Source organism: Diadema antillarum, unplaced genomic scaffold (genome assembly GCF_040938485.1).
Source record: "Diadema antillarum isolate AM-2024a unplaced genomic scaffold, OU_Dant_1.0 seq00002233_RagTag, whole genome shotgun sequence".
Taxonomy (NCBI): domain Eukaryota; kingdom Metazoa; phylum Echinodermata; class Echinoidea; order Diadematoida; family Diadematidae; genus Diadema; species Diadema antillarum.
Window position 1 is genome coordinate 45632 of NW_027272865.1, and position 20494 is coordinate 66125.

The following is a 20494-nucleotide window of genomic DNA, read 5'->3' on the forward strand; positions in this document are numbered from 1 at the left end:
TAATGTACTCTTAAATGAATCCCACAAGGATTGGAACAATCATCCCTCAGCATTCCCACTGATCCCCACTGATCAGTTACTAGCCATCCCCTTTAAAGATGACTACAGTAACTCATGCACACTGGAAGCAACATTTGACTTTTGGTTTGATATTAATCCATGAATATTCATCCCATGCCTTTAGTGGACAGAAAGATACACACATACAAGGTGTACAAGCACAAACACAGACATGCACATGTGATTATACTTGTATATGCCAAATCTACTATGTGTGTATCTGTTTTGGTGCATGTGTGTGTTTGTTACTCTGTCCTTGTGTAAGCATCATTGTCAACTTCCTTTTCCATGCAAGACATCTTAACAGGAAAACAGGCTTGGTAAGGCATTATTGATAAATTTCTGATTAAGTGGAGCAATCCACTAAACAACCCTTTCACATGTGCTCTAGTTCGTAGACATGCTGCACTTTTTTTCTTTTTTTTTTGTATTTCGAACTCCTATGTTCAATTTAGTTACATTTTCTGTCAACCTTAATAGCTACACTGTATGATGATTATGAATTTCTGATGATACAATATGACTGAACACAATTTCTTTCCACACAGTCCTAGTCACACTGTGAACTCTTCCAGTGGTAGAATCACATTATATCTTTACTAGTAAAGTCTGTTTCATCATTTGTTGCTCTTTTTGGTTGTTTCTTGGGCAAAAGTAGAGCGCTGTCAGTACAGGCACTTGATGATAACATGGGAAAGTTCGATAATTATGTGTGCAGTATTTGAGTCAGTTTACATGCAAGAAACCCTTATACAATGTCAATATGGATTTATTGTGACACTGACCTTTGTTTTTCTGCAACAACAAATGAGGCATAAATCAAGAGTGGAATGTGAGTCATTGAAATTATTATCACTTTCATGCAATGCACAAGTAGGAATGCTGTATTATTATACAATCACTTTACAGTGATGTGGCAGTCAAGGAAAAAATGTCTGTGTACTGTAAATACCATCAGCTAATGTCTTTGTGAAGTATAAATTTGTATTTGGTAATAATGTATGTGATTTAAAAAAACACTTCAAATTAATACATGTACTGGACCTGGAGGAGAGGTTGATGTTCCCTGTATGTCTAAGTTTACAACATGGCATGCGCTTCTGTCTAGACACTAGCTTCATGTCATTCTCATCACTTGGATAAAAATGTATGAATTCTAATCAATGAATGCAGTGAGTATTCATGTGTAGAAATAAATAAACCAGCTGACATACTGCTTGTGATAAGAATGTTACAATTCTATAACGTGAGATCTGGCACACTTGGGGAAATGTTTGCTTGACAGTCTACAGTCATGGATATCTCACATCAATCACAGCAGAAAGATGGTTCTCCCTCCCAAGGGAGTCCCCCCTCCCCCCTCCCACTCCCACTGGTCCCTCCCCCTTCCCCCTCCCACCAGTCCCTCCCACTGGTCCCTCCCCCCCCCCCCCCCCCTCCAACTGGTCCCTCCCATCAGTCCCTCCCTCCTCCCTACTGAGGTACATCAAGGTTGAGGATCCTAGTAGGAGGAATCTCTAGCTCCTGGTTCACCCTGGAGTTGATGTACTGATGGAGCAGCATGCGAAGCTCTGCATTCTGTTGCCGGAGTCCATCGGTCTCTGTGATTAACTTCGCCCTCTCATGGAGGACATCACTACCATAAAACACAAGGATACAAAGTTTACATTTCAAAACACAGTCAGGACAAGCTGATTTCACCACAACACACATTTCCCACAGACACCTGCTAAAGTATACTTTGGGACTCATGTAAAGTCTTAGTGACCACATCTCAACATTTCACATCATGATACTATTAGCTACTATGTTGTATCTACTCGTTGAAGTTTACAGCAACAACGGCTTTGATTCAAGAGATGTTGTTCTATGAGGTAAACATCAATGCATAAACTATTAATCCGAAATGATAGAGTTATCTTGTCCATTTGACAAACTAAGGGCTCAATTTCCACTTTTGACACATGGCTGGCTTTGAAATTATACATTAAGTACCACTCTCTGTCAGTTTGTGCAAACCAAGTCGGAAGCGAAATGCATTTTGACAGAGAATTCTACAAGGTCCTACCAATATTTTGTCAGTAAATGCTTCATAAGCTTTTTAATGTACAATTGTACTTCATCTTTTGCATTGAATGTTAGACATCTGCCTTTGATCTTCTTTGTGTTCTTCTTTCTTTGGCTTTATTAGTTTAAATCAAATAAGTTTGTGAAGATTTTTGTGAGGTCATACATACAATGTTTCCATTAAGTTACCTCCAGTCATTTTCAGGTGACAATTGAAATATGTAAAAGCAAAAACCAACTTTAGTCAAACATTCCACACAAACTGTAAGAAATATCTTTGCAATATTTTGGGTGAAAAACAGAAAAGAAAAAAAAATAAATTATACAAAAATAAAATACAATGAATAAGTGAATGGACTGATTGAACCATAGACACGTTGAATGCACACACAGTCACAAGTCTCCCACTTGTCAACCATCTCCACCATTCATAAACTTGCTTTGCTGCAGCAGCTGTGAAATGCTCATTTCCACCTGGAAAAGAGTTCATTGTAAGTTTGGATAACCTTATGGCAATATTAGAGGAAAGGAAAGAAGACCATATCTCACCTGTACTTCTCAAACCCTTCAATCAGGGCTGTCCAAACTTTCTCTTGCTTCTCTGAAATCACAGATGGAAACATCTTCCAGTAATCAGCATCCTCACTGAGTATAAAAAAATGGAAAAAGGAAAAACAAAATTGTAAAGAAGGCTTTAAGTATCATTTAACTAACAAGCAAAATTCAAAATATTTCTCTTCCATAATAGTACTATGAACCAGTAAATGACAATGATGTAATCTCTTCTTAATGGTTAATAGGAAGGAAAGCCTATTGGTCAAACAAATTTGATTGTATTATAGACGTCTGCAAGAAAACACTACGATGCAATATTGATCAACAGCTGTTTGTGATTTACTGCAATTGTTTAAAGACAGCACACAACACTTCTACTGGCATTACTGATACAGACATATTATTGGTTCCACACCATGTGAGTGTTCTCTACTGAAACTAAAAAAAGTAAAAAGCCAGAAATCCTGCTCTAAAATAGCCAGGTCAAATCATATTCACAGAATATTGCATACTGACTGAGCAGAACAAGCTTGTGTTTGAGTGCACCATTTTCAAACAAAATGCAGATTACTTCAACGACTATCACACGAAACTGATTTGATTATTAGGTCTGAGGCTGATAGTTGAGACTCTTTGGGAAATACACACATCCTGCTTGCACTGCGGTATACACTGCACTCCCGCTATAGAAAATGGTAATAAGAAATTGTCGTTACAGCCGTACAATGGAGTAAAAATTCAGTAAAAAGAAAGAAAATTGCCGGTCCAAAGGACCTTTTTATAACTGATATTGCATGTATGACTACATGTACTCTTTCCTTATCAATTCTTACCTGTCATCTCTCTCCTCACCAGAGATTATACGGAATGTCTGGTATTTTACTTTTTCCCTGGAGGTGAAAAACAAGATACAGCAAGTGTTAACATTTAATCACATATTTTCAACCAACATGGTACAAAGTAAGGTGTTATGAAAATATATCAATCTCATCAAATCCTGAAAACTACCCATAATTCTCTGTTTTATTTCACTATAAGGTGGGAGTGGCCTGTATGGATCTAAACAGATTTTCATAACCCAGATTACAATAATCTGCCTGACAACTATTTGATCACATTTTTCACCAGGCATTCAACTGCTAACTTTCTTGGAGGAGTCTGTGCCTTTGAATGTTTCTACAACAGTAAAATGACGGTGAACAAATGCTGTGGATCATCTTCATCATCACCATCATATCACAAGACCCCTCTGTCAAATTGCTCTCCTATTATAACTTTTCTTCCTTGAACATATACATAGCTAAACCATATGGAAAGTCAGTCACAATGAAATCTGACTGATATTCTATAAGCATGACTTCAGGGTCCCGTCTCATAAAACTTGTTATCGGTGACAACTGCCACATTACTCTGACAAATACGCTCTAAGCCAATCAGATACAAGGATTTCAGTAGCTTATAACAACTATAAAAACTTGTCACTGATAACACGTTTTATGAAATGGGGCCCTGATTTCATTTTCAAATCATGTCAGGTAAGTCAATGACATGAAGCAGGCTCTTTTCTGCACTGGAAAGCAGAATGCAAATTAAAATAAGAAGCATTATTCAACATAAAGTTGCTAAAAAAACAGACTCATTTTATCTTGATCCTGGTGGAAACCACTTAGAATAGTCTGGAGACCTACAGGGAGTAACAGAATTCCTCAATACTGGGCCCAAAGCTGCTTTCCATGATTTGATGCACACTGTGCTGATATCAGCTTCTATCTTCATATGCGACACTGAGCCGTATAGCCCACATAGTTTGTGTCCTACAGCTTATGGTGACAGGGTCTGCACAAACAGTTTAAGTCTGACAATGATACAGCCAACCACTGTTACAAGTAGGATCTGAACTCACTTGGTGGGTTTCCTGTTTTCTTCTACAAACATCCTGAGAGCCTTGATAGTGTCATTGGGATGGATGAGTTCCAGCACATCAGACTTGGTAGACTTGATGGATTCTACTTCACCTTGGTCCTGGTCCTTTTCAGCTTGGCCTGTTATTTCAGCAACCTCTGCATCCACAGGATCCTAGCTCAAGCAAGAAACAACAAGTGTGCCTTTAATATCACCTTCAAACTCATATGAAAAGAGTTCACGTGTGAAATTACAGAAAAGCATCATCAACTTACTGGCCTCATAACCTTTAAACCTTCAGGTCGAATTGGGTGACACTGAGGCATTCACACTTCAAATCTATTTTGAGTAGACACCAAGAGTTATGTCTTCTGTTTTATTTCTGTTCAGATAGTTTCTGTTCTGCGTAACTTAGGATACAAAGCAAACATGTCCCCAGATGATTGCTTGTACAAAACGTGTGTTTGAAGTCTCCTTTTTGGATTCAGTGGACTTTTTTTTTTTTTGTTCTACATGTGATACTTTTTGAAAGCAAGAGACAACTTTTGGTTCTTTGATCAATGACTTTATTATCTTGTGACAACCACTATGAGGTTGAATTCAATGATTTTCCCTGTCCATCATGACAGACTCTGCTGAATAGGAATCAGTGGAAACCAAAGCTGTATTCTAATCATGTTTACAGACAAGTAAAAAGAACAGGTGGAATCTTAAAAGCTGGTGTACACTCCTTACCCTGATAGCTGTCTCCTTGTCTTTCCCATGGTCCACATCATCCTGGTTTTCAGACACACCACCTGACTCGCCTTCCTCCATCTCAGGGTTTACACCAGCCTGACATATGACAAACAAAATCTCATAATCATATCTACCATTATATACGTTTATACTCAGATGACTTATCCTCTTTATAACTTGTTTTTCTTTATTAACCTGTTCGGGACAAATCCCAAGTATACTCGGGCAAGCGTGTATGGGAAATGTGTGCTGTAGCAAAATCAAACAGTCCTAAATGGGTTAAATTACACGTAAATAACAGTAAACAATTTGCACAATTAATGACAATAGCAGCGATATAGACATCCCTATTGCTTAACAGGCAAAGGAACTGTTACTGAATAGAATTTCATATATAATGGCAGTAAATCAAATTAAGAGTAATGCTGAGCATCATACATCACACTGTCCATAAAGAATGCTGCTACCTTGCCATAATATACTCAGCTGACCTAAAAATCTACATTTATCCCAAGAATGAGATTCTTCAAGCTGGAGATACATCTAGATTTGTTTTATACCAAAATCAAATGAAAATGATACAAGCTGATCTCTGGCAGACCACCAGTCAGCTTCCAGCCATTTTAGCTGGCTGCATTGGAGTAGGATGAAAATGATACATACACATCTTTCTGTCCTTTGTAAGAATATAGTCATATTTGCAATATTTTACTTGTTTAGTAGCTCACTAGTTAAAGGCAGGTCTTAGTATGATACCATCAGTGATCTTACCTCCTCTCCCACTGATTCCTGGTCTTTGTTGTGCATGAATGTCAAAAAGTAAGATGCCAGCTTGTGAATGTCATCTTCAGTCTCGATACCAAGGGCCTAGGTGTGGGAAAATACAAGATAATGATTGCATAAACTGTTGTACATGTGACATCAAATTAGCTTTCTTCATATTAATTACCACAGCGTGGAGCAAAATATCCCCTCCCCCCTCATACTGTAAAACATGATATATTCACGGCACAAATTTTTCGCGAATTGGAGCCGACAGCCTTTTTCATTGCATGAAATTTTCGCAAAGTGCTACTGGCATTCAATGCATATAATGTAAACAAGGACTTTCGCGTGCATTTTAATTTCGCGAATCTTGGCGCTCGCGAAATTCACGGAATTAAAGTGCACGCGAAAATTTCTTGTTTTACGATGTAATTTTTTGACATTCTTACTAGACATAGTGATCAATTGATACAACATTTGTTTCACTGATCATACCCACAAGTTGTGCCCTACACATAGTACACACTTATTTTTAAAAAAAAGTTTAAACCAAGAGCTCACATCTGGATTCATGACAATAATGCATGAAAAATGGTCAAGGCATACCTGTGTTAAAGCGAAAATATATTTTCACCAGTTCCTTGTTCTAGAAGTACCCTATTTCTAAATCGACCTAAAACTTACATCTCAAAACAACTGATGCACATTTTCCTTCACCATGCCCTTCATTAACAATTTACTTTCATTCTTTCTCTAGTTTGTTTTGCTGAGTAAATATTGTTGATTTCTTATATTTCACTGAAATTGTCAAAGTGCTTTGAGTCTATATGGAAGAGGCGCTATATACATTGGTTATTATCATTATTATTATTACTAATGACATTCTCATGTACTATAACAAAGTAGGAAAAACAGCTATTAGCCTGACTGCATTTCAATGACTCAATGAATATATCAATTGGAGTGGGCAAATCAAGAAAAGAGCACACCACTCAAAGAAACTCACAGCAAAGATGGCATCAAGTTTCATGAGACAACGTTCATCCTTCTCCAGCGGTGCCAGTAGTTTATTCAACTTTGCTTCCACCAGGAAACCCTGAAAAAGAAGGTTACATACAGCTTTGGGTTTACCACAAGCTTATCATCATGACCAAGTCCATCAATGTATTTTTTTTTCATATCCCCTACAAAGGAACATATGACCTCCTGACCTCTTCTTTTATTCTCACATGACCTCATGACCTTTGTGTCCCATTACCCTTATCCAAGAATCCATCTTTTATACAATACAAATAGAGACATTCATGTCAGGACACTGCAATTAGTGAAGAACATTTAGCATCTTATGTATTTTGATCATCATGCATGAAAATATTGATTAAACCCAATACAAGCCACAGCTTCGTTTACAACAGAGAACATGCCTACCATGCATGCAAACCTTTGCATAAGACTAACACACACATTTTTCTAGTAAGAACATAGTACATAATTTTGATACATAACATGAAGAAGAGGAGTGCTGTAAAAGACAAGATTATCATATTATAGATAAACATAAGTCAAAGATTTTCTTTAAATCATGACTGTATAAGGTGTCATGTGCTTACTACTGCCATGTTTCCAGTGAATATCTGAATATCTTTGTCTGGGAACACTCCTCCATGGAAAATGTTACTGAACTCCATTGTGGTCAGCCAACCAGTCAATTAAAGTCAATTAAAAAAGAAATCAACAGAAAAATTATCACAGTTGTCATCAAAATTGCATTTCATCACATTTCAAGAAGAACAAAAATCTCACTTCAACAGCGATATTGGTTCTTAGTTATTCAGTCTTTCACTACTTAAAGATAATAAAAAGTTTTGGTACCTCAAAAGCTTCCCTGAATTTCCTTTTCTTGGTTTGTGTTTCAGGTTAAAGTACGTTGTCTGTGAGAATTACTCGCCCCAAAGTGCTCTCATGTCTTAGTAATCATGCAATAATGGTTTCGTACCAGAGCCGACGCTGTACAGCGTCGATAAATATTGTACGAAACCACTGACTGCGACCAGCAGCGTGCAGCTCATTGTACGCATAGCTAACTGCGACCAGCAGCCCCATACGCATAGCGTAATGGGGCTTCGCATTGTAGCATTCAGGATCATGACAGAATTAGTATCGAGGGTAAATGTCAACTTAAAATCCAAAAATGTCTTCGATTTGAAGACTTACCAATTAAGTTGAAGTATTGAAAACAGGCTTCGAACAACGTTTGGTTCTGCCAATAGTCCCTTTCTGTTCGAATTGATGACTGAATGTGACTCGGTCGAGAGGACCTTGGGAGAGCTACATACACTGGATACCATGGCCAGCGCATGCGCACACAAACATCTTATCCGTTCATGGATTTGAAATTTGTGTGCATGTGATGTGTTCGCATGCACTGGCTGTAGTATTCAGTGTACTGTATGTAGCTCTCCTAAGGTCCTGTCGACCGAGTCACATTCAGTCATCAATTCGAACAGAAAGGGACTATAGGCAGAACCAAACGTTGCCCGAAACCTGTTTTCAATACTTCAAGTTAATTGGTAAGTCTTCAAATTGAAGAATTTATGGGATTTTAAGTTGACATTTACCCTGCAATACTAAATCTGTCATGATCCTGAATGCTACAATGCGAAGCCCGATTACGCTATGCGTATGGGACTGCTGGTCGCTATGCGTATGAGGCTGCTGATCGCAGTTAATTGCATGATTACTAGGACATGAGAGCACTTTGGGGCGAGTAAGTCTCACAGTGTTAGTTATATGAAAGGTACTTTAACCTGAAACACAAACTAAGACAAGGAAATTCAAGGACACTTTTGAGGTACCAAAACTTTTTATTATCTTTAATCACAAATCAGCCTTCCCTCATGTAACTTACTGATCCATTAAAGATTTCTTTTCTCTATGTTAAGTACTGATCCACTAAAAATATTTTTCTCTCTCTTGTGCTACTGATCCCTCAAAGATCACTGTTCTCTGTGTTATTCACTGATCCATAAAAAAAAAATCACTTTTCTCTGTGTTCCTCACTGATCCCTCAAAAGCATTTTTTCTCCGTTACTCACTGATTCATCACAGATGAGCTCCAGGATCTGCTTGACAGTTTTCACTGAAAGTTTGTCGACCTCATTGCCATTGCCTTCCTCCGCTTCCCCCTCTGCCTCCCTGGGGGAGCCATCCTCACCCCACTCCTCTTCTCCCAGTGGCTGGTTCCTCTCTGATCCAGTCATACTGCCACCTTCTACATCTCTCTGACTTCCCTCTGACATCACTTCCTTTAAGACTTCGTGAGCAGACACAGGTTTCTTCTTACTCCTCTCAGTAGTCAGTGGACCTTCATTCTCCATGAATTCTCTACATCAAAAGTTATAATCAAAGCTGTCAGTATTGCATGCTACCAATGAATCCTAATGGCCAATGTATACTCAAAGCTAGTCCACTGTACACTTGCAGCTCAACATCTCTATATCACTCAGCTATCTATATCTGGCATTTTTCAACATACCTTATTGAGACTACACTAGCAACCCCTTCAAACCAAAACACTTTTGACTCTTCCTACTGAAGTAAAAATGAGAGACTAAACATTACTTATTACAATTCGTAAGTGGAATAACCAAACTCACATTTCAACACCTGGTCTCCATGGCAATCCAAGTTGTTGTTCTGAGATGATTCTGTCCTGTTCCATCAATTTTGCTGCCAGCTCCTTGACTTCTTCTTCATTCATGACCCAGATGTCATGGAATTTCTTTGTGTCTGTAGCCTGAAAATGCCTGAAACAGAATAGACAAGAGACAGTTAATGAAGATATGCCCTTCATAATGGAGTACATCCAGCTACTTATTAGTAGCATAAATCGTGATCAATGATACCATTCAAAACACTCTCGTTCAGTTTAAAGCAACTATTTACCACTTTCAGATTTAGAAAAAAAGAGAAAAAAGGTTTAGTGTTTCAAAGTAATTCTATGCTGTGAATTAAGGACAGAACCCGCCCTTGTCACCACTCATGTCAATATGTATATCATGAAGTTCAAAAACTCAGCTCTACTTTCAGACTTGACGCAGAGCTATGAATACCATTTTGTGAAAATAGTTAGCCTTACTTTGAGGGTTTGCACAGATACTCAGTTGTTACCTGTCATCAAATGCAATTATTCAGCCTTACTTTACAATTTTATGCAAGCACTCAAACTCAATTTGAGTTTCTATGCAAAGGTTACATTTGAAAATTACTGAGTAAATCAAAGGTTTAAACTGTCTTCAGATGAACTACTAAGACTCATACACAATTTAACATGTAATCTCAGTAGAGATGGGCTGCAATGTTAAAACCTCACTTTGACTTCTTCTGGAGTTCTTTGAACTGTTCAGTGATCCTCTTGTAATCATCAGCCAAGCCTTGGTTCTCCTCCTTGTACTGCTTCTCCTGCTTGGCTAGCTTCACTTTCAGGTTGTTTAATACATCCTGCAGTCTGAAGTCATGAGAACAATGGACATTGTTATTTCTCTACTTGTCTGACCAAGACATCCAGAATTCCAGACAATCTGCCTTCAGCAAAGAAAGGCTTTACTTTAATGGAAAGATACAGATCCTTTCACCTGCATCTGTTATTTTCTGTTGAATTATACTTTTATCAGCAAAACATGTTCACTTGACACCAAGTTCATTCAATATTTATAACCTCAGCTTTGCTTTCTCATTGCTGCAAAAACAAACTGAGTAGTACCATGTTAGATATTGATGGAAAACCTCACCAGGAGATATCAGCAGGGTTGAACTTTGACAATAACAATAAATTTGTTCTCTTCTAAAATGGTTGTAGTCCCTGCTTTTATATCAAAGATCAAGTGGAACAGTCTGGTAAATTCCTTTTGAGCAGTTCATTTTACTTCTAGGTATAGAGCGCAGCTTGTACATGTAAAGAAAATATGTTATTGTGATATTTGGACAGGTTTTTTAATTTTCTAATGAACTTGAAATCTTACTCCACACAAGCTGAGAAAGGGAGGGAAAGGTTGAATGAAACTTAGAATAATGACAACTACACATAATCCTCACTGCTAGGGAATCTGCATTATTTCTGGCTTAGCTTCAGATATCTCTTGTACAGCACTTAAAAGCTAAGGTTGGTTGTTTCTTTACCGCAACTGTTTATCCACCCAAGTCCTTCAAAGTGAAAGAAAACCCTTCACAGAATCATCAACCAATAATTCTTACGTACCTTGTGATTTTGCGTTTTTGCTGTGACTTTGTGATGGTATTTTCCTCATCCCTCTTCTTCAAGACTTGGAAGTTATATTCCAGTTTCTCCTGGTTCAGTTGGTATGTTGCTTTCATCTGTTGTAGCTGCTGTTCTAGAACCTACACATAGAGAAAGGACAATCAGACAGTTGGAAGACACACCACACTAATTCTTAATTTTTGACCTTGCTGCATAGACTGCTTGTCCACATAATCAATCTAATTGCCCCATCAAACTTTGTAATCACTGTGGGAATCACTTTTGATTAAAGTGATTCTAAAGGTATACAGTAAATTCACAATGCAAGTTACTTTCAACTCAACTACATAAACTACCAAAAAACAATTGTTTGATGTTTGATGCTTTAGGAACTTGAACCTGTCACAGAGTTTGTATATAGAAGAGATTTATATTGGTCCTATTCCTGGATCGGTCAGGTTCATTGTGAAAAAGTAGAATTTGTTTCTGCAGCACTCCCTAACACAGGCGAAAAACTCTTGTTCCTAGTAAACATAGACTTGACAATAGGATTCCACCAAATTATGAAGCCAATTAAAACTCACCTGGACATCAGTTTCAAGCTTGATTTTGACCATATTATACTCTTCAGCATCCTGGATCCTCAAATGCTGAATCTGTTGCTCATATTCATCCACCCGCTTCTCTCTCTGGTGCATGTAATCCAGTTCTTGGTCTCTACGCCCTGACATGGACTGCTCCCATTTTCGCTTGTTGTTTTCTAGAAGCTCCTCTCGCTCGGTCTCAAAGGCTTTCTGCACACAAAGTTTGTTTCATTTGAAGATCAGCATTAACATAATGAATTACAGTGTATAATACACTGTGTACCTACATGTACATAATGAAACAAAACAAAACAGAAGAGCACAGTGCAAACAAACACAAATCCATTTCAGTATAAGCTTCTCAGTAGTCACAAAGAGAGCTATGTCCATTTACAAAATAATGTACATTCACATATTGTTCATACAGCAAGCAACTTATAATATTGAAAGTGTATTAGGAATACTGGTCATGTTCTGAGAAATATCATCCCTGTTCTTCAGTCATATTCATTCATGCACTCTCACTGCACCATGTATTAATTATACCTCTTGAGCATCATTATCATATAAGATCAATGGAGTTTTGTGTTATGAATATAACCTGCTAAGCTCTTACCTCAATCTGCTTGATTTCATCCCGATAAGCCTTGGTGAGATTCTTCACCTGTTCCTCCATTCTTTCTATCATGAGATCAACGTCTTCTGCCTGTTTCTTTAGGTCCTTCACATATTGATCATCTTGAGATTTCAGCTCCTACATTGTAAGAAAATTAAATGAAAATAAGTTTTTAGTTGACAAAAACCTGTTATTGCTAGTAACAGTAAATGAGATACAATACAGGAAAATAAGCTGCAGCAAAGCAGACTCATTTGTAGCAGCCAAACTTTGCACAATAATGCCTTAATCAGTACATGTTCTTCCCTCAATAAAAGAGATATGATTTATTTCAGCACCAGTTCCTTGCCAGAATAAAGGAGGCTCATCTTAAAAACGTTTGCAGGATTAATACATGTAAGTCCTGCAATATATTTTCAAGAGTAATAACAAAATTTCAAGAGCAAGAGAGAGAGAGCTTAGCCTTACAGGTTTATTATAAGACAGTTGTCTGTTCTCAGGTGCTGCTTTGTCACTGAATGTCAGCTAATTTCAATAAATCTTTAAATAAGTTGAAACAAGGGAATGGTTGGTTGAGAGCTTAGAAAGAATTGATTTGTGATTTTAGAATACTACAAATGATCTAGTAGGGTTAGAATGATGACCCTAGAAATCTACAAAAGAATCAAAAGGAAAAAACAAATAAACAAAACATTGATATATACACACATATTTTCCACTAAAACCACTATAACTAATGTAGCAAATCGTCTCACCATCTGAAAATCATTGATGAGTTTATTTTTCTCATCTATCATCCCATCACAGAGAGCTTTTTGCTGCATCAAGATCTCATGCAGCTCCTGAGGGATGTCACGTCCATTGGCTTGCTCCCAACGTTTAGTGATCTCTTCAAAACGCTCCATACCAGCCTTGGCCTCCGCCTCCAGCTTCTCATCTCTGTGAAATCACAAGATAATATACTGTATATGGCATGTCGTCACATCAAATCAAGACTACATCTCTGTGAAATCACAAGATAATATACATGGCATGTTCAGTCACATCAAATCAAGACTACTGTCAAATCACAAGATATTATACTGTACATGGCAGCATATAAAAGATATTAGGTAGTGAAAAAAAAAACCACATCATCAACTCAAAACACCAATGACAAATGCTTCACTAAATACACTACCGGTAATCTAGAAATTCCATAAAGATGTAGCAATGACATCAGAATGTCAACTTTGAAGAAAAAAAAAAACAGAAACTTTTCTTATTTTCACTTTTCTTGTGTTTGATATCTTCAACTTTCATGAGAAAGTGTGGTGATGGGTGATACTAAAGGTGTACATCATATTGCATGTAACAATGTGTATATCTATTTGTTTATTTATTATTTATTTATTTATTTATTTATTTATTTATTTATTTATTTATTTATTTTTATTCTTATTTATTTATTTTTTATTTATTCTTTTTTTTTTTTGCTGTTCTGACCCAGGGTCCCGTTTTATAAAACTTGTTATCAGTGACAACTGCCAAATTTCTGTGACAAATTTGCTCTCAGCCAATCAGACACAAGGATTTCAGTAGCTTGTAACAACTATCACAACTTGTCACAACCTTTGTCTCTGAGATTCCTCTTCCTCAGTCCGTCTCTGTGCCTCCCTAGAGTCTGCTGCCACTCTGACATTGGTAACCAGCTCAGTCCCATGGCCTTGAAGTTTGGTCACTCTCTACATTGACAAAATAAATCTCATTAACATTACAAGGAAGAATAGGAGAGTACTGCATAAACATAATTTGTGACCGTGCACCTCAAAACGAACATAAAGTCGCACACACTGATTTTGCGTGAGGACTGAAAATAAGTGAAATGAGTCAACTTAGCCGAACTTGACTTTTTCATATTTTCGGAAAGAGCGGGTCTTTTTTTACATTATCCTAAAATTTGGTGTCATAAAACGGGCAGGAAAGTGTGTTTTTTTAGCAGTTTATCTCGAACATTTTTGGTAGAATAGTGTGATTAGGTGTGTCTTTAGAATCCCTTTTTCATTTCTCAAAATTCTTGTCCACACTCTTCGCTTTCAACTCTAATAACTTTTGTGAGGATAGTGCTACTGCTTTGAAAGTTGGCATTAATTATGGACAGAATGTGTTAATGAGGCAGGCTTAATTTCAGTTTAATCTGATCATCCCTTCATTGTTGTTACTCTGGTGGTTTACTTCCTGTTTTTTGTCCCATTCATCGCACAGCCAGCACGGTTTGGTAAAGATTAAGCGCTTGAATAGACACTGTACTTCAGAGCCTCTTTTCTCAGTTCACACTTTTCCTGAGTTTGTGCTTTCTTTCCAACATTTAGATAGGTTAGGAGAGTCCATTTGATTTGAGTTATACATCATTTTAAAGCTTAGAGTCTGCTCTTTCAGAATATGGTATTAACTAAAAATTCATGTCTGGCGACTTTTTGTTTGTTTTGAGGTGCAGGGTCACATTTGTAATAATGAATCAAATCCTCTACTTGACTACTCTGGGGGACATTTCCTTACAAGACTTTCTGTAATATTGCTTTTATCCCAGGTCTGTCTACAATGTTCTCAAGAAGTCTTAGTGCAATCCTACATACAGCTGTAGCTGATAAACAATGGAGAGGGTTTTGGTAATTCTCATCTTATAATGAGTTGCAGAGAGTAACTAATGTACTGATAAACTTTATTCAATGGCATTTTGGTATGTGATGTCCACGATGAGTGCTTTTCATGCCATAATTGAATACCTGGCTTCTTAACTGCTAAATTTTGTAATAACAAAACAAAAGTGTGAAAAAAAGGCTGTTTAGTATTCGTGTAAAAAGTATGTTTATGAAAAGAGCATTCACTTTATGTTAGAAATCACTTAGTATCTTAATTTAATTTTTTTTTTCTGAAAAAATCTGAGTGCTATTAAGAGAATTAGCCATGTCAAAAATGGTTTAGAACCACGGTGATTTTTTTCTTTCTCTTCATATTTGCAGAAGTACTTTACATATAATATCTTGACAAAAGCATAAACTTTACAAAATATTTATAAGTATGCTTGAGTATTTCTTCATTAATTTGAAGATCAATTTTATAGAGCTGAGCCAGCAAAGTTTAAAAGTGTCTTAGACGACAAGCCATCACAATGTTACACTGCATCCTCTGCTACACAAGAAATTACAATGATGATGATGATGATGAAGTCTTGTATAGCGCCGGTATCCGCCAAGTCAGGCGCTCATGGCGCTTGCTCCAAAATGAATACATAATTCAGCTTAAATTTCATGGGTGCACCGCTTGTGATATGACAGTTAAAATAAAAAGATGCTACAGCGCATCATTTACTACACAAGCTACCAGGACTAGTATGTATGACAGCATTTTGAAAGCTCTCTACAGTACTTTTAACTGGTTTGCAGCAGTGCCCTAAACTTTCAGCAGTCACCTATACTTGGCAAATAATGGAAAATATTACTGGTGGCAAGTGGTTGACAAGAAGTACAATATTCAGGTTTCTAAGAGTAAGACATTGCATGGGGATCAACAAGAATTGCCTCTATCCACAAGTACAGCTTACATAGCTACAGTTCATTGTACGTACTGTACATGTACATTGTATGTATTAATGTTATTATTTATGCCAGGATGGCATTAGAGACAAATATACAGTACAAAAATTTTCACCTGTCTGCTTTCTTCGATTTGCTTTCTGCTTTTGCTTTGTTCTTCTTTGTCCTCTTTCTTCTTTGCACTGGGATCTTCACCAAGCTTTTCCCTGATGAGAAATGAAATCAATATTAGTCATGAAAATTGACAGACAACTCCCAGTACCGGTAACCAAAAAGAGTCATCAGTCATTTTCTACACTTATGTCAACCCAGTATGAAAGCAAGAACTACAAACCTTTGTAAACATTTTTTTTTCTCTAGATGTTAATCAATCAAAGAAAGAGAGAGAATCACTATAACTCATATTCTTGTGGTACTGATACATTATCTGTGTCAAAATTCACCACAACTGAGTACTTCTGCCTCCTTTTGTGGAGATGATTCCATTTGTGTACAGTAATTTTCTCAACAATTCTTGCAGCAACCAAGACATAATCCACACAAATGTTGACCTCTTATCCTCAGTACACAATTTGTTTCCGCTTCAATTTCTACAAGCTCCAGAAAGAGATCAAAGATCATTTTTTGTCATGCTACCTGCTGAACAACTTGCGCTGAACAACTTGCTGAATGCGGGAGCTGTTGGAAATTTCAAGCTTCATCGGCGAAACTTGCAAGTTTCAACTTAAAATTTTTGTTTAGGGACGACTTCAACTGGACAACCCTATGGGAACGTATCCTTTTGTATAAATGCATACCAATTGCAAAGGTAGGTGGTTGACTATTTCGTTACTTTTGTTATTTTTCCTTCATTTAAAGCCACCTGAATGAACGAAAGTCTCCGTACTCAGTCGCCACGTCTGCACTCAAGCATTGCCGCGCCGCCGCGCCTGGCAACACTCACGCCAGTAATCGCTCGCATTTCAGCATTCGCATGGGTCGTTTGACATCGCATTTAAATCCATGATTTTAGATATGATGCCTTGAACCGATTTTGCTCAAATTTCGTGAGTAACTAGGAAACTTGTGAAGCTTTATGGACATAATCAAGCGAATTGCCGCAGTCCTTTCATTTTTGCGTTGCATTGCAAAAAAGCGTGGAGACTCCTTATAAGGGGTGCCCCGGGGGTTACTTATATAAGGGGGACGGGGTTACTTATAAGGGGGACGGGTTACTTATAAGGAGGGGCCCCCCTTGTGAGTGGGTTTCCCGAACTGGGTTAGGGTTAGTATGGTAGGTGTTCAACCCACCGACCGGGTCCATAACGACCGACCGCGCATTATAATGGCATTGCGCGTACAGAAAGAAAATGTACGCATGGGACTACGCGCAACGGTGTTCGATTCTTCACTGGGCTACGCTACCGAGTAAAATGTGGCGAAAACAACGAAGTATTCCCTCTAAATTACCGAAATTTAGCAAAATCGAATAAGGTTTATCATGTAACTACATATAACTAGGCCTACCTTTGCTGACTCGTTGTTAGATGTAGAGTATCCTTCCGTAATAAATTTGACGATTTTGACCGCAAAATTGTCACCGCCGCTTGTACGATCGTGCACACACGTTACACATACACATGACATAAACATTTTGTCGCCCGCTACGACCTTACGAGTTGATGCAGAAATGAGAAATGAATGTGAAAAAACAAACCGACTCATCTAATTTATTTCAATTACGATGAAAAGTTTCCTAATGAAAATCAAGTCAAATTCATCAAACAGTCCTTCAAAAGTAATATCGAAGGATTCAAAATATATTCAAATATTATTGGGGAAAAAATGACGGCTAGAAAAAAACATCGGCCTGTCGAAAAAACGCATTTAAGTGCCCTTTATACGTATTGTCAGGGTGGTCGGTTGAAATGAGCAGGGCAACCGAGTGCGGAAAAAATGACACCCCACGCGTTCGAAGCCGCCATCTAAGAGCGCGTACCTCAGATCGCATTTTCAGTGCGCGCTTGTGAATCCAGAGTATTTTCTCCACACGTGAGTAAAATTTCAGGCAAATTGTGAGATTTTTCACGTTTCTATTGATAGCAAAACGTTAGGTGTCCGGTATTATGAACACCCAACCATACTAGCCGCTACACATGTCATAGAAATAGATTTAGAACTCTAGATGGATCTTGAAAATTATTCGTACAGTTATCTCGTTACTTTAGATCCCGGTTAGAATCTACTAGAGAATTTAGTAAATTTAGGTGTGAATCTAGCACACGTTTAAAAGATGAGGACAAAACAACACAGTCATTTGAGTGCAGTTAACGTTCTTCAGCCCCTTGACACTGCACTGTACTGCTGCGGTACACTGTCGGCCGGCTGCCTACCTTCTCGCGATCTCGATTCGTTTGGCTATGCGAAGCCTCCTTGCAGCTATCCGTTCTTCTGGATCGTTCGAGTCTACAGAAGGTCCAGTTTCTTCTTCTTCATCGTGGGTACTCATTTTGATTTTAAAACGGAAATGCACAAGTAACTTGCTTATTAACAAACAGCAGAGCGTCTGGTAGTGGCTTACTGTAGTAGTCGTGTACACCGAGGGTCCCCTGTACTGCGACAGTGTGATCGTGAGGCGTATGGATGCGTAGCGAGTCCACTGTATCATGTATGTTACACGTATCGTACGTACACGCAGTAGTGTACATGCACAGGATCAATGTGCACGGTATATACAACATGTTGCTATGCACCAAGCTGTAGGCTCGCTCAGTATGTTACTATTTAAAGTTTTTATCATTCTGGTTTTGAATAAAGTTTTGATTACATTTTTCCCTTACAAATAAATTTTTATTTTCATCTTTATTATTTGATGATAAAAAGATGCTTATTAAGATTTTTTTCATAAAATTATGATAACGTGAGCTTAAAAACTGAAGTTATCGAATAAAATTCCTGGTATCTTTGTTGCCAATTTAAGAAACAACTACTGTAGTACATTGTATCTCGGAGTGAATGATTATTCTACTGACAGGGACATGTTTAGTTACCCGTGGTATCATTAAAGGACAAGTTCACCTTCATAAACATAAGGATTGAGAGAATGTAGCAATATTAGTAGAACACATCATTGAAAGTTTGAGGAAAATCGGACAATCCGTTCAAAAGTTATGAATTTTTGAAGTTTTTGTGCAGTAACCGCTGGATTAGAAGACTACTGCAGTGTGTGAATAACTTAGATGTCACATGCGTACAACAATATAAGGAAAATATAAAGAGAATTTCACAAAATTTCATCTTATGAAAAAAGTTCACATTCCCCCGACTCGTTACCGACAAATGTTATGGGTAATATCATTCCCCCTGCCTTTAGAAAGAGCCAAATCAAGTGCTCTTTTATTATGTGAAAAAAGTGAAAATATGTTGAATTTTCTTTATATTTTCTTTATACTGTTGTACGCATATGACTCACAAGCTGTAGTAGTCTCCTCATCCAGCGGTTCCAACACAAAAATTTTAAAGATTCATAACTTTTGCATCGATTGTCCAATTTTCCTCAAACTTTCACTGATGTGTTCTACTAACATTGTTGCATTCTCTCAGTCCTTATGTTTATGAAGGTGAACTTGTCCTTTAATTTGGTGCTCAGTATTGTTGCCTATGTTGTCAGAGTTGGCATATTATGCTTTCTGGCATGATTTTAGACGCTTCAGCGCCTAGCATTAGGTCCTATGCTCATTCATTCGTTCATTCATTTTATTTAACCACGGTACTAACATCAGCCACGGCTGTTTTTCAGTCAGTTCGTGCAATAAAAACAAGTATACATAACGTGATTCATCATCATAGATACAAAGCAAATATAAACTACATAAAACTACACAAATCCATTAACATAATATCGTAGGCGAGACACAAAACAGGCAAGACTATCAAATTACAAAATAGAATAACATTTCATTAAAATCATAAATATCTTAAAATAATTAATTTAATAATTACTTGATTAATAAAACAATAGAATAAGATAGAATCTTATTGCAAGAATCTTCAGTCTATTGAAGGAGGCAGACTTAATCAGAAGAAGAAGAAGATAAAACACAAAATTACCGAAATAATATCAAACACACACGAAAAACACACTTAAAACTATTGATAACAGATTGCTGTAAAACGAACACTGCACATCCCCTCTAACTATACCCTAACCTACGCGTACACACACACACACACACACAACTGCAACCCACCCACCCCTGCATATATATTCAAAACAAATAAAACATATAATCACAAATATTATCTGAACACTAAAAATTCCTTTGCTCTAGCTAAAACACTTTCATCCTCATTTACTCGCCTTTTAAACTCACCCCAATTTGCTACCTTAATATCA

The 20494-nt window shown here is 37.4% G+C and overlaps 1 protein-coding gene across 1 annotated transcript; it reads right to left on the minus strand.

Moving 5' to 3' along the window:
* Positions 1-1533: 1533 nt before the first annotated feature.
* On the minus strand, positions 1534-18607 carry LOC139714329 (dynein regulatory complex protein 1-like). Its single transcript, XM_071626040.1, has 17 exons — positions 18492-18607; positions 16235-16325; positions 14156-14268; positions 13300-13483; positions 12545-12682; positions 11929-12138; positions 11345-11484; positions 10460-10594; positions 9744-9893; positions 9183-9471; positions 7094-7183; positions 6094-6189; positions 5320-5418; positions 4586-4758; positions 3516-3572; positions 2677-2772; positions 1534-1696 (listed from the first exon to the last, which is right to left on the minus strand). Exons 1-17 carry the CDS (start codon positions 18605-18607, stop codon positions 1534-1536), a joined length of 2340 nt encoding a protein of 779 aa, XP_071482141.1.
* Between the last annotated feature and the right edge of the window lie 1887 nt (positions 18608-20494).

What these genes read in the sequence shown, in the direction of transcription:
- LOC139714329 (XM_071626040.1), bottom strand. Translation starts at nt 18,607, where the DNA reads ATGAGTACCCACGATGAAGAAGAAGAAACTGGACCTTCTGTAGACTCG. An exon ending in CGAATCGAGATCGCGAGAAG is followed by an intron (nt 16,326 to 18,491) that starts GTAGGCAGCCGG and finishes ATTTCTCATCAG; the next exon opens with GGAAAAGCTTGGTGAAGATC. An exon ending in TCATCAATGATTTTCAGATG is followed by an intron (nt 12,683 to 13,299) that starts GTGAGACGATTT and finishes CTTACAATGTAG; the next exon opens with GAGCTGAAATCTCAAGATGA.